Genomic DNA, 15,231 nt, shown 5'->3' on the forward strand with positions numbered 1-15,231 from the left:
TGCGTAGTCGAGTCATGAATTAATGATTGTTTCAACTACTGCTGCTTTGTCCTCTGTTGGAATGAAGGGGATGAGTCTACGTAGCAGGCGGAGGAGATGGTGAGATCCACTAACTACTGATCCTATTTGTGCATCCATTGTCATTTCTAAAGGTTCAAAGATGACTCCGAGACTCTTGGCTTTGGCGTTTGGCGAGATGTTCTGTCCAAAGATGGTGGGTAGTGTCCAAGGGGTCTTGGTTTGGGAATTTTGGTTTGCGTGTAGGATAAGAAGCTCTGTTTTTGATTCGTTGAGTTTAAGGGAGCTAGAGGTCATCCAGTCATCTATCAGGGTGAGGCATTTTTCTAGTTGTTGATGATGGTCTTTTTGCCCGGGGATGCGAAAGTAAAGTTGAGTGTCATCAGCGTATGAGTGGAAGCAGAGGTCTGATGTTCTGATGATTTTGACACAGTATATATGATGTACGCTGATGTCTTCATAGAAGTGCACTTTCCCAACACATATCGTTTCGTAGTCACCATGGCAAATCCTTGAAATGAAGCTTTTATTCTGAGTCAGTCCGGTGTACACAATTACCCAGCAATGTGGATTTATCTCGTAATCCCGCACATAAGGATTTGATTTTTTTTTTTTTTATACGTTATCAAGCAGTACAGAAGGAGCTATGATAGAAAACGGATAAACAACCATTGTGTGCCCAATACCGCCAATACACTTCCATAGTAACAGAATGTGAATAGGTAGAAGGCCGACGCTTTCTGCTCATTGCGTCACGCCATATCCCCATGCAGCATTACTCTTTTCTATGGCGCCTTTCTCATCATGTATGTAATTTCTCTGGAATACCCACAATGAATAATAAAAATAAAAAAAGTTGAATTTATTTACATACATTTATTATTATGTATCATAATTTATTATAATGTTTGTAATTATTATCAATTATCACAATTTATCATTATTATTATTTTCAACATATCATGATATTTTAATATGAAGCTATTTGTGTTCATTCCTTAAAGGCCCGTTCCCTTTATTTCTTTCTGCATTAATATTGTTATCAATTATTATTAATAATTACCCTCAAATCAGTTTGTATCCGACTTTCAAATTTTTAAGAGGCTTCTTTTTGATTCATTAATTTTATATATATATATATATATATATATATATATATATATATAAAATTTTTCCTTTATAGTTATATATATCCTGTATGTACTATATATATATATATATATATATATATATATATATATATATATATATATATATATATATATATATATATATATGTAATTTCATTAAAAAAATTTATAACATTACAAAAAAATGCTAAAATTATAAAATAACAATTATTAAAGTTAACGTTAACATAGGCGGCACAATACGTAATGTTTTAAAAAATCTGTTTAATTTCTTTTGTATATACCGTTTCTGTTATCCAAGCAGGGCCCTCTTAACCCTCTTGGTGCTATATAAATCCTGAATAATAATAATCATAATTGTAATTATTATCATTATTATTATTATTATTAATTAATTATCCTTAAAAGCAGTTTGTTTCCAACCTTTACATTTAACCTTTTATTTATATATTTTATATTTTATGCTATGAATTTTATGCTGTGTGCATGAGTCCTCAAATTGTTTTTAGATTTGCATAGAGCACTAACCTCTATAATTCGTCTTCTTTCCTATTGCTGTTGAGTACATCACCTTACCCGCTAATTTCCATAGTCATCTAACATAGTATATCTCAGCGGCTATACATTAAGGGAGACGTGCCTTTTTTTGCCTGTACTGCAGATCTATGAGTGCTGAATGTGTGAACAGGCAGTGATTAATATGAAATAAATCCTACACAGTTCAATACACGTGTAATCTATCAATTACTGGTGTGTATGGTGTTCACTGCGGCTGTCATGTTCAGTAAAAGGAGCAAAAAAGGATGAGGAATATGGAGCATTGGATAAATGAAGGCTGACCTGCGTGACATTGCAGTGCAATAATGTTGAGTAAGCTACATGTTATTTCACAAATGGATTGATAGCAGTAGGTGACAATCAAATGTACACCATTTGGTAACATATCTTCATTAGTTTAAAACTAGTTTTATTGGTTTCATGACATAGATCACTGTTTCTCAAGTCATGGTACCCTTTAAAAGTAAATCTTGGAGGTACCCCAGTCTAAAACTTAAAAAAAAATTAAATGTTACTTATCAATGTCAAACCTGAGTCTAGGATGGTTGCACACAACTGTCGCGATGAAATTAATTTCACATCAGAAGCCCATCACATCAGAGGCCCCCCACATCACATCAGACTCAGGTCACCCCAATTACATCAGAGGTCCGTCCTTCACATCAGAGGTCCCCCATCACATCAGAGGTCCCCCATTAAATCAGAGGCCTCCCCATCACATCAGAGGTCCCCCTTCACATTAGTGGTCCCCCATTAAATCAGAGGCCTCCCCATCACATCAGAGGTCCCCCTTCACATCAGTGGTCCCCCATTACATCAGAGGCGTCCCCCATTAAATCAGAGGTCTCCCCATCACATCAGAGGTCCCCCATCACATCAGAGGTCCCCCATTAAATCAGAGGCCTCCCCATCACATCAGAGGTCCCCCTTCACATCAGTGGTCCCCCATTACATCAGAGGCATCCCCCATTAAATCAGAGGCCTCTCCATCACATCAGAGGTCCCCTATCACATCAGAGGTCCCCCATCACATCAGAGGTCCCCCATTAAATCAGAGGCCTCCCCATCACATCAGAGGTCCCCCTTCACATCAGTGGTCCCCCATTAAATCAGAGGCCTCCCCATCACATCAGAGGTCCCCCTTCACATCAGTGGTCCCCCATTACATCAGAGGCGTCCCCCATTAAATCAGAGGTCTCCCCATCACATCAGAGGTCCCCCATCACATCAGAGGTCCCCCATTAAATCAGAGGCCTCCCCATCACATCAGAGGTCCCCCTTCACATCAGTGGTCCCCCATTACATCAGAGGCATCCCCCATTAAATCAGAGGCCTCTCCATCACATCAGAGGTCCCCAATCACATCAGAGGTCCCCCACCACATCAGAGGTCCCCCATTTAATCAGAGGCCTCCCCATCACATCAGAGGTCCCCCCTCACATCAGTGGTCCCCCATTTCATAAGAGGCGTCCTCCATTAAATCAGAGGCCTCCCCATCAAATTAGAGGTCCTCATTCACATTTGAGATCACATCAGAGGTTCCTCATCATATCAGAGGTCCCTCTCATCACATCAGAGGTCACCCCAATTACATCAGAGGTCCGTCCTTCACATCAGAGGTCCGTCCTTCACATCAGATGTCCGTCTTTCACATCAGAGGTCCGTCCTTCACATCAGAGGTCCGTCCTTCGCATCAGAAGTCCCCCATTACATCAGAGGTCCCCTATTAAATCAGAGGCCTCCTCATCACATCAGAGGTCCCTCATTACATCAGAGACCTCCCCATCAAATTAAAGGTCCTCATTCACATTAGAGATCACATCAGAGGTTCCCCATCACATCGGCTGCCCCCCATAACATAAGAGACCCCTCGTTCACATCAGAGGTCCCCTTTCACGTCAGTGTTCCCCATCCCATTAAGATCCCCCTTTACATCAGAGGCCCCCCATCACCACAAGATCTCTCTTCACGTCAGTTTCCTCCATCCCATCAGAGGTCCCCCAGCACATGAAGATCTCCCTTCACATCAGTGTCCCCCCAATACATCAGAGGTTCCCCCATCACACCAAGATCTCCCTTTATGTCAGTTTCCCCCATCACATCAGAAGTCCCCCTTTAAATCAGAGGTCCCACCATCACATCAAAAGTTTCCCTTTACATCAGAATTCCCGCTTTTGTGCCAGAGGCCATCATTCCTTCAGAGGTCTCCCTACACACTATAGTCCCCCAATCAAATCAAAGTACACCCTATACATCTGAGGATGCCTTATCACCACGGGGTCCTTTTATCACAGAGTCTGAGGCCCCCATCACATCAGAGCCCTCTCTTCACATCAGATTCCCTATTCCCGTCTTAGGCCCACATCACGTCAGAGGTCTCCCTACACAGTAGAGTCCCCCGTTACACATCAAAGTCCTTTCTATACATCAGAGGCCCTCCGTCACTTCAAAGTCCTCGTATCACAGAGTCAAAGATCTCTACATCACATCAAAGTTTCCCCTTCACACCTGAATTTTGTTACACCAAAGACCCCCATTACATCAGAGGTCTCCCTACACACTATAGTCCTCCCCATCACATCAAAGTACCCCCTATACATCAAAGGTCTGCCACCCCCACCCCCATCACCACAGAGTACCCCATCACCACAGAGTCCGAGGTTCCCCATCACATCAGAGCATCAAAGACCTCTCTTCACATTAGATTCCCTGTTCACGTTTTAGGCCCATATCACATCAGAGGTCTCCCTACACATCAGAGTCCGCCCATCACATCAAAGTCCTCTCTATACCTCAGAACCCCCCCCCCCATTACACTAAAGCCCCCCCCCCCCCCCGACAAAGTTCTCCCATTTTATCAGAATATATCCATCACATCAGAGTCTACCATCACCACAGAACCCACCACCAAATCACAGAGTCCCCTCATCCATTTCTGATGCAGAGCAAACTAGATCTAATGCTCGCGGCACTCCAGGAAATAAGCCTAAATGGCACCATGGTTGAAAAACCCTTGAAAGCATGACTACAGATCACTATTTTGGTAGAGACTTATAGCATATAATACAGATTTACGATATGCACATGTCTACATAATACAGACCATTCCCATAAAGTATCAGGTCAAGCATAGTTCAAAATTAATTTAATATATATTAAAAAAAAGAGGTAATGACCTGGGAAAAGGGAAGAAAAACAACAAAGGTGACATATTGGGTCAATCGCTTACGCCAATAACACAAGTCATGTTTAGACTGAAAGGTTTGCCTTGGAGTGTCAGAGCCACTCATCCCGCTGGCAGTGGAGTGTTTTCAGAGCATTCCATGTATAGGCACTATAGACATTGACAATTACTTCAAAGACGTCAGGGGTCATTAACTGGTCTTCACTGACTAATTATCATTAATCTAACAGAAAACAAATGGGCCACTATAGTTTCTATAATTAGCTGAATAAAGGTCTACCACTATGGTCAACAGGGCTAAAAGGGTGATAAGACTATCTGTTTCCACCATCACGTCACAGTCCCCTAACCATCACATCATAGTTCATAGTTGCCCCATCACGTCACAGTCCCCTAACCATCTCATCATAGTTGCCCCATCACGTCACAGTCCCCTAACCATCACATCATAGTTGCCCCATCACGTCACAGTCCCCTAACCATCACATCATAGTTGCCCCATCACGTCACAGTCCCCTAACCATCACATCATAGTTGCCCCATCACGTCACAGTCCCTCCATCACTTCAGCAAGTTCCCTTTATCACAGAATCCTCTCCTCACATCAGAAGCCCCACTTTTCCCATGAGTCCCCCTATACAACAGAATTTGCCTTGTATTAGGAGCGTATACATTTACTATTGTGTACTATTGATTTCACAGACTCTAATAGCAATAAGATAATTGTTTATGCTTGAAAATCGATAGTTTGTCAACTTGGAAGTGAGTTTCTTGGACACCGATTATATTTCTAGGGTTTTTACAAGCGTCATCTCAGAGGGCTTTATGTTTGTATGAGCTGTTCAGTCCTTTAGCATTAATTGACCAGCATTTAAGTACCATGTTTGTGATGATGGTGAGTCAGTTGAGAAGTGGCTGAGTGTTTGTTCTAGATGGAATGAAAGGTCTAAATACCTCTTATGGCCCTGTAATGTAAAGAAACCGCTGTTACAAATGGAATTCAACATCCTCCTGATTGCAGACTGCTATAAACCGTAGAGTGTGAGGTCATGTCATCTCGAAATACTTGGGGACAAAAATGGAAAACAACTGGTAACAAAACACACAAGAAGGACCAATGTAAAAAACATGAGACTCTTGGTTCCATTCCGTAGACACCATAACATCTGTGTGAAGAATAAGAGGGAAGATGAGTAAGTGTAGCATCATCACAGCACAATTCAAATGTTCATATTTGTCGGTATCGAGTTGTAAACACACTGAGGGAACTGAGGGCATCAAAGCAATTGGTACCAACAAGGTTGTAGGCTCATTCAGGTGGACATCTGCTAGTAGAACATGGGTTGCGGTTGTTGCTTTCTTAAGGGTAAGCCCTTGTACACATGGTCAGACATTCCGACGGAAAATGTCCGATCGGACCGTGTTGTCGCATAATCCGACTGTGTGTGGGCTCCATCTGACTTTTTCCGTCGGAATGTCCGACCAACAAAGTTTGAGAGCTGGATATAAAACTTTCTGACAACATGATCCGATCTGACTTTGTCCGATCGTTTGTAGAAAATTCAAATCTGACAAAGTGCCACGCATGCTCAGATCAAATTACGAGACCAAAGCTATTGGCTACTAGCCTGAATGTAGTCCCATCGTAACGAACGGATTTTCCGACAACTTTTCCGACCGTGTGTATGCAACACCAGTTTCGGATAAAATTTGTCGGAAAAAATCTGATGGATTTTGTTGTCGGAATGTCCGACCGTGTGTACAAGGGCTAAAAGGCCTATTTTATGTTGGAAACAGCGGGAGCATCCCCATTTTTGGTTACCAGCAGTTTGAGAAGCTACCCCCATCGCTATGGAATTTTGCAGTTGCCTAATGCTTTGGTGAGTGGCCGCAGTTGTTTTCCTGCTAGGACTGTGCTTGGGAAAGGTCAATGTAAGGTGTTATCCCTGAATATGGGTCAGTCAGTGGGAATACTTGCAATAACATTTCTATCTGGGAGATGTGGAGGTTTAGCCATTGTCTTTAAAGTCAATCCTTAACATTGGTGTCAGGGGACACAAATAATAACCCTCAGCATTGGTGTCAGTGGACACAATAATAACCCCCTGCATTGGTATCAATTGACACAATAATAACCCACAGAATTGATATCCATGACTGCAATATCAAAGCCTCAGGACTGGTGTCTGTGGCTGCAATTCTAACCCCCAGCATTGGTGTCTGTGACTGCAATAATAAACCCAAGCATTGGTGTCAGTGAACACAATGTTAACTCCCAGCTTTGGTATGAGTGAACACAATAATAACCTCCAGCACTGGTGTCAATGAATGCAATAATAATGCCCTGCATTGTTGTCAGTGGATGCAATAATAATGCCCAGCATTCACATCACAATAATAACCATCAACATTGGTGTCATTGGACTCAATAATAACTCCCAGCATTGGTGTCAGTGGATGCCACAATAACCCCCTGGACTGGTGTCAGTGGACATAATAATAACCCTGAGCATTGGTGTTAGTGGATACAATAATAACTCACAGAATTATTATTTTTTGTTATTATTATACAAGATTTATATAGCGCCAACCATTTACAGCTTAAAGGCAGACATTACAGTTACATTACAATTTGCTACGAGAGGAATCAGAGGTCCCTGCTTGTTAGAGCTTACAATCTATGAGGGAGGGTCACTTGATACAAAAGGTAATAGCTGAGGGTTTTCAGGGACTGTCTAAAGATGGATAGATTAGGGTAGGGAGTTCCAAAGGATGGGAGAAGCGCTGGGGAATTTCTGGAGGCGAGCATGGGAGTAGGTGACAAGGGAGCGAGAGAGCAGGAGGTCTTGGGAGGACCGAAGACAGTGGCTTGGTTGGTATTTTGAGACTAGGTTAGTGATGTAACTGGGGGTAGAATTGTGGATGTCTTTGTAAATTATTGCTAGTACTTTGAATTTTATTTGTTGGGTGTTTGGAAGCCAGTGGAGGGATTGGCAGAGAGGGGTGGAGGACACTGAATGGTTGGTAAGGTTGATGAGCCTTGCAGCAGCATTTATTATGTACTGAAGGGGGGATAGTCTATGTAAAGGTAATCCAATGAGGAGGGAGTTGCAATAGCCGAGGTGAGAAATGACTAGGGAGTGAATTAAGCTTGGTGGTGTCATTGGTTAAAAGGGGGCGTTTTCTAGAGATGTTGCAGAGGTTTAGGCGGCATGATTTGGACAGGGATTGGAAAAGGACAGTTCAGAGTCTAGGGTTACCTTTATCACCCTGGCATGTGGGGACAGACTGATAGTTGTGCCATTAATCTTGACAGAGAGATCAGGGGAAGGGGCACATGGGGGAGGAAATATTATGAGCTCAGATTTAGATAGATTCAGTTTATGGAAGTGATGTGATATCCAGACTGATATGTCTAGTAAATTAGTGAAACCTGAGAAGACTGATGGGGTGAGCTGAGGTGTAGAGAGATAGATTTGGGTGTCATTGGCATATAAATGGTAGTGGAAGCCATGGGAGGTTATTAGTTGACCCAGGGATGATGTGTAGATCGAGAATAGTAGAGGTCCAAGGACAGAACCTTGGGGGACACCAATGATAAAGGTAGTTGGAGAGGAGGAAGTGGAGTTGTAAGTGACATTGAAGGTACGGTGAGATAGGCAATATTTGAACCAACAGAGAGCCATGGAGAAGAAGGAAATTGAGGAGGAGGGGGTGGCCAATTGTATCAAAGGCAGCGGAGAGGATTAGTGTCAATGGAAACAATAATAACCCCCAGTGTTGGTGTTGGTGGACACAATAATAGCTCCCAGCATTGGTGTTAGTGGACACAATAATAACCCTCAGCATTGGTGTGAGTGGACACAACAGTAACACCTAGCATTGGTGTCAGTGGATGCAATAATAACCCCCCAGCACTGGTGTCAGTGGACACAATAATAACCCCCAGCATTTGTGTCAGTGGATGCAATAATAACCTCTAGCATTGAAGCAACTGGATGCAAAAATAACCCCCAGCATTGGTAAAAGTGGATACAATAATAACCCACAGCATTGGTAACAGTGGATTCAATAATACCCCCTGGCATTGGGGTCAGTGGATACAATAATAACTTACAGAAGTAGTGTCAGTGGACACAATAATAACATCATTGGTGTAAGTAGACACACCAATGGCCCCCAGCATTGGTTTCAGTGACTGGAAAAATAACCTCCAACATGGGGGTTATATTATAACTATTATAACTTTTCCTCACTCTATCCAAAAACTGGTATTGGCAAATATGGAAGCCAGGGTCAGATTTCCATCACTGGAGTTTGTAGGTGGGCAAGCAAAATTGAGAGCTTCCATTCCCCAAAATTGTGGTGAAAACCTGGAGACTTTTCATCATTTAATTTCAGAAAAAAAAATCTGCACTGGCAGCCACAGCCAGAACCCGAAGACAGCTTACCCACATCTAACCTTCATCATCCACATACCTCCTTGAAGGACAACAGATGCTAACTTACCTCCAGGGACACCAGACTGCACCTTGGTCCAGAGCTGTCACATATGCAGTGTAGCACCCTCCTAATATAGGATGCATTTTTGGCTCCTCTGCAGTCATTGGAGCAGATATTGATTTATTTAGGCTGTTCTTTTATTTCACAGGCTGCAGGTTTGGTTGTTCCCCCCTGCACTCTAGAGGCTCCCTGAACATCCAGAACATAGAGGGCTGGAAAAGTCAAATAGGCAGCCCAAATATGTATTGTGCTTCAGCCAATCCCTAGGGAGGTGTTCCCTGTAGGTGGCTGGAGAACATAAATAGTCTGCGGCCTGGTCTAATCCTGCTGTAGACATTTCCTGTCTCAGGGGCTGCTGGCCCTTTTGAGGAAATTCTGCTGAAGTCTGCTGCTGGTCATCAAGTTCCCAGCTATAGCAGAGCTGGGGGGAGCTATTTCTATATACTTCTGAAGCTAAGGATTTGGGTCTGGAGGAGCCATTGAAGAGTGCCTGGTGGGAGCTGGGAGGCGTGCAGCATCCATGGGAAATCGTGAGCTCAAGCTCAAGACCCTAGTGACTGTGTGCAGTTCTACTCTTGGTGGCCTGCCGTAGCTCTTCCTTTGAGACTGCTCCTACGGGGTCTCAGTTCAGGTTTTCCCCTTCAGTACTGGTTTAGAGACTGCTAAGGGAAGTGCGTCCTTCTGTTACCAGTCAGCATTTCTGGCGCATTCCGTACCACCCCAACCCCTCTCCTGTTACAGGTTCTACCAGCAATAAATCATAAGAAAGACATGCCCTAGACCAGTGATGGTGAACCTTGGCACCCCAGATCTTTGGAACTACATTTCTCATGATGCTCATGTACTCTACAGTGTATTTGAGCATCGTGGGAAATATAGTTCCAAAACATCTGAGGTGCCAAGGCTCACCATCACCACTTAAGCCCCGTACACTCGATTGGAAATCCCACCAGCAAAAGTCCGATGAGAGCTTTTGGTCGTAAATTCCGACGTGTGAATGCTCCATGGGACTTTTGCTGGGGGAATTTCCGCCAGCAAAATATTGAGAGCAGGTTCTCTATTTTTCAGACGGAAAAAGTTCAGATTGGGAATTCCGATCGTCTGTGGCGATTCCGACGCGCAAAATTCCTATGCATGCTCAGAAACAATTCGACGCATGCTCGGAAGCATTGAACTTGATTTTCTTGGCTCGTTGTAGTGTTGTACATCACCCCGTTCTTGGCGGTCGAAAGTTCCGAGAACTTTTGTGTGACCGTGTGTATGCAAAGCCAAGCTTGAGCGGAATTCCGTCGGAAAAACCATCCAAGATTTTTCTGACCAAAACTTCCGATCGTGTGTACGCGGCATTAACTGTTTAATGGAGCCAGAGAGAATGGACTGTTGCTTGTGTGAATGGTGGCCTCTGCACTGTTTTGGGAAAGAACCAGTTAAATTTACCAGCTCCTATGGCAGTTGCAGCATATTGCATTTTTTTTTCACATAGACATTTAGGGGACTATTTATAAAAATAAAAAATAAAACATGTTTTAGCATGTTTATTTTCCTATGATCGTCAGATCCATCTGGTGGCCATAATGCGGAATTTCTTTGAAGTACATTAATCAGGAAAATACTGCTTTATGGCCACTAGATGGAACTGAAAATTATATGAAAATTCATATTAGACATATTATGGTAATATTTCATGGCAGCTGTGCAAATGCTTGAGGCACTCACCCAGCACTTTTTTTTTTTTTTTAAATAGACCCTTAGTGTGTAGCAGCTTAATATAAAGACAGGGATTTCAGTACTTAAACCGCAATCATGAAGCCAAATTCCTATGTTATTATTATCAATTTAATTTAATTTATAAAAAAAGGTTATACGAACAATTCATCCATATATACGAGAATATCAGTATAAAAACAGCGCTTATTTCTATAAAAAAAAAAAAAAAAAAAAAAAAAAAAAAAAAAAGTCCTTTGTAGAAGTCGTAATAAACAAAAAAACCTTGTACGAGAGTTATCCAAACACGAAACGGAATGGATATATTTGGTTGACACTCTAACACCAAAGGGGTTAAATGTCGACCTAGATATTAATTGTTTTATCAGTGACTATTAAATCTTTGACTGAGCCTGCTTTTCTAATGTTATAATATTTTAATGTAATTATTTTAATATTATTTAGTGGGCTGGGAGGGTATTCGATATCAACGAATTGAATAATAAAGACATCCATGATATGAAGGGTATTGCATGTGCTGCGACATTACCTCCATAAAGTATCTTGATTTACCCACACCCACTCTTATAGACTATTATGATATACATAGAGAGGTTTTCTGACATCGATTGGTGTCTTGCCACTGTATTTACCCCATGACTGGCACATTAGGCAACATTAAATTTTTGGATTAGGGCTGGTGATTATGGGGATTGGGAGTGGCATAGAATGATTACCTCTGTTAGAAGGAAATGTGCAATATTCATAATAGTTTTTAATATATTTGGAATACTCTTAACAGTTTTAATACGTTGATGATTTTAAATATTTCTAGTTTTTATGTTTCCTTTTCCGCTTACGATTTTTTCTGTGATTTTCTGCTTTGGTGTTGAAAGGAGTTCTAATTAGTATGAAGCCCCTCAATATGGCACCCCATAGTGATAATAAACACCCTGGGGATGACGGCTCCTTTTAATACAATTAAGATTCCATTTTTGACTGGGGCGTTGGTCTCAGGATGATATGTGATGCAGTTTTGTTATATATGCAGGAATTGTTGTATATACATATACATATATTTTTGATGATATATAAAATATATATTCTGGCTCTGAGAGAGCCGCTTTTTAGAGAGATAATCTAGAAACCTTTATGTGTATAGAAAGTTTCTGGCTTTAAACTATATACACATATAGGGATTAATTGATGTTTTTATATCCTTTTTTATCCTCCTCCTATGCTATCCTTGTTTACTGTGAGTTTTATAGTTATTTATAAATTGAGGATATTTTTTTAACTGTAATTTCATATATATTTTTTTAGGGATTTTTGTGTTATGTGCTGCTCAGGTTATAATGTTCATAATGTTTGACTTGCCTTTGCAATTAACAGATCGCGACGTATGCGACGATCGTTTTTGCTTTTGGCTATAGTTCCTCCTCGCATTGTACTGTCAGGCTGCTTACGTCCGGTCTCCATGACGATGTGCAGCGTCGTGTGGGCTGGACATTGTGTGGTTGTCTGATTGGCTTGCGGAGAGAGGGCGGGCTGTATATATATTGGCCGGTTGCGTCGTGTAGCCACGCCCTCGGTTGAAGTCGGAAGTGACGAAACGCGTCAGGGCGTGGCCTACACGACGCTACCGGAAGTGAGGTGTGCGCTCCACCGCTAACCACGGACCAGGAAGTGATACCCAGTGTATACAGGGGAACACTGGTGAATGGTTCTGGAATTGCTAATTCGGTGAAGTACACGATTTTAACGCTGATGTTACTCTTTGTTAATGTACGCATATATTGAAGTGGGTGACTTTGCTGATATGTGTCAAACCTTTTAAAAAATAAAACAGTATTATGCTATGTATATATTCTGTTTCATTTCTATGATATACTTGGAGGACTACTTGTGACTGCAACGCCAAAGGGAGATATATATGAATATTACTATATCCATTGAAGTGATTACTCCTTAAGGCTTATCTTATCAGCTGTGTCTGGTGAGTTTAACCCCCGAGGGGGGTATGCATCGCATGTGGTGAAGCACTCCCGGTTTATGGTGGAAGAAAGTTTGGCAGCACCTTTGATCACCTTACAACGTTGATTAGATCACTATAGGCACCTTATCTGCACATTTTGGAACTGTCTAGTGATTTTTTTTGTTTATTACGACTTCTACAAAGGACTTTTTTTTTTTTTTTATAGAAATAAGCGCTGTTTTTATACTGATATTCTCGTATATATGGATGAATTGTTCGTATAACCTTTTTTTATATATTTTTATAAAATTTTTAATGGCTGCTACTATTGTCCGCTCTGCTGGGTTTTAATATACTCAGCAGTTACTATTAAATATAGTGTGGTTCTAGCATTTATTACATATGCAGGTATCCGCTTGAAGGGAAGTGTATATGTGCATGTATATATGTATATATATATATATATATACTCTTTTATTTACGTGTGTGCGTTCACTGTTTAAGAGGGCTCACATACGTGAGTATATATATATAATTTTGGGAGGTGTATGAAGGTCTTAGTTTGGCGCAGAGAGGTATATGATAGGCCGTTTTAAAGTATACCAGCTGTTGTTAATTTAATTTATGTTGTCCTTTTTATTGTGTGTTGGTAAAATGCAGAACACTAATTCTACAAAATCACAGCGCAAGGCATTAAACTATTATTTTTTTTTTTTCCTCCTCCATCGATGGATAAATCCATTGTCCACCGAATGCCTCCTCGCGTTGTCTCATCCTGCCAATTACAGCAATGTTAATGGACACTTGTTACATTGCAACAAAGGAATCCCGAGTCCCGGAGTTCCGCTGTTGCTTGGTTACCATCCTCTTTTGCAACTGTCACTCTCTGATCTGCCTACTGCAAGAAAAGTAACTTCCTCCCAATGATCCACACACATTAAAAAAAAGTAATAAATAATGACCGGTATTAATATTACCTCCTCAGCTCAGCACACGCTTGGCTGGACCCCAAGTACAAATCAACAGATATAATAAATATTGAAGCCGCCTTTTTCCATCCTTTCATTTTACAGCTATAAATATTAATAAGCTCCCCCCCTGGACGCTTTAAGGATTTTGTTATTTTATTTATGTCGCCGGGCGCACCCAGCGGGGTAATGAGATATTTGGTTGGGGATCCTCAATTTGTAGATAAGTCATTCTTCTTTCTTTTTTTTTTTTTCCCCGTCTGCCTGGCTCAAGTCATTAAATGGGCTTCCTATTTTTTTTTTTTCCATCACTCTCTTCCTCCTCGCTGTAAATGAAAAAAAAATGCTTTCAACGCGCTGGAATTGAGAAAAAAAAAATGCAGATCTCACAAAGCCCGGCTCCAAGTACAATTACCAGGGTGCCTCAAACATAAATAAGGCTGAGGTCTGGTGGACAGAGAGAGGGCCGGCTGACGGGGACGATAAGGCAGCAGTGGTACGAGGTGAGGCGTGAGATGTTCGGGGACATGCTGTGCTCATGTTGAGTTTGACCTGATTATTGCTGATTTCAATTGAGATATATTTCTTCACTCCGAGATTCATATTTATTTTCAGATGACTAATGTATTTATTTTATTTTTTTCAATGTTGTTCAATTTTTTTTCATTTGATTTCAGGATGAAAAAAATCAAATGATGACAACTAATGTGTGGCTAAAACAGGTAGGCCAAATAAAATGATAAATTATATTTTATTATTTTATATACATACCCTTTGCAGCTATATGAGCTTCAACTCTTCTGGGAAGGCTGTCCAAAAGGTTTAGGAGTGTGTCTATGGGAATACATCGAAACTATATTTATAGTAAAAAGTGTGGGACTTTTGAGGCACAACAACATTTGAGTAAAAAATATAACATCTTATTTAATTTCCTTAAAATTGTACATATAATAATAACAGACTTTTATTTTTATTTTTTTTAAATGCAGTTATAAAACGGTCAATTCCAACCACTGCAGTGATTTGTACAACATAGTCTTTCTGCTCAACACGTTTCTTGGACATGGTCCTCTTCATCAGGAGATAACAGACTTTTGTTACTGCCATCTAAACAGAGTGACAAAATTTATTTTAAATACATGGTCATATCAATATTAACATAATTCCACATATCATGCCAAGGCTTCTCTC

General features: G+C 41.0%; 1 protein-coding gene across 2 annotated transcripts in view; it reads left to right on the top strand.

Annotated features, from left to right (window-relative positions):
• CHRNA2 (cholinergic receptor nicotinic alpha 2 subunit) overlaps positions 1 to 15,231 on the top strand; it is a 165,238-nt gene that overhangs the window by 82,044 nt on the left and 67,963 nt on the right. Inside the window, exon 4 of one of the 2 annotated variants that reach the window (XM_077489225.1) lies at positions 14,718 to 14,762. In XM_077489225.1, coding sequence (XP_077345351.1) covers positions 14,718 to 14,762 — 45 coding nt within the window. Of the gene's footprint in view, positions 1 to 14,717; positions 14,763 to 15,231 lie in introns of those variants that run through there. The other variant, XM_077489226.1, reaches the window with a different exon arrangement.

The sequence above is a fragment of the Lithobates pipiens genome, unplaced genomic scaffold, assembly GCF_037356315.1.
Source record: "Lithobates pipiens isolate NorthernLeopardFrog02 unplaced genomic scaffold, aLitPip1_a1.2 Scaffold_18, whole genome shotgun sequence".
NCBI classification, from domain to species: Eukaryota; Metazoa; Chordata; class Amphibia; order Anura; family Ranidae; genus Lithobates; species Lithobates pipiens.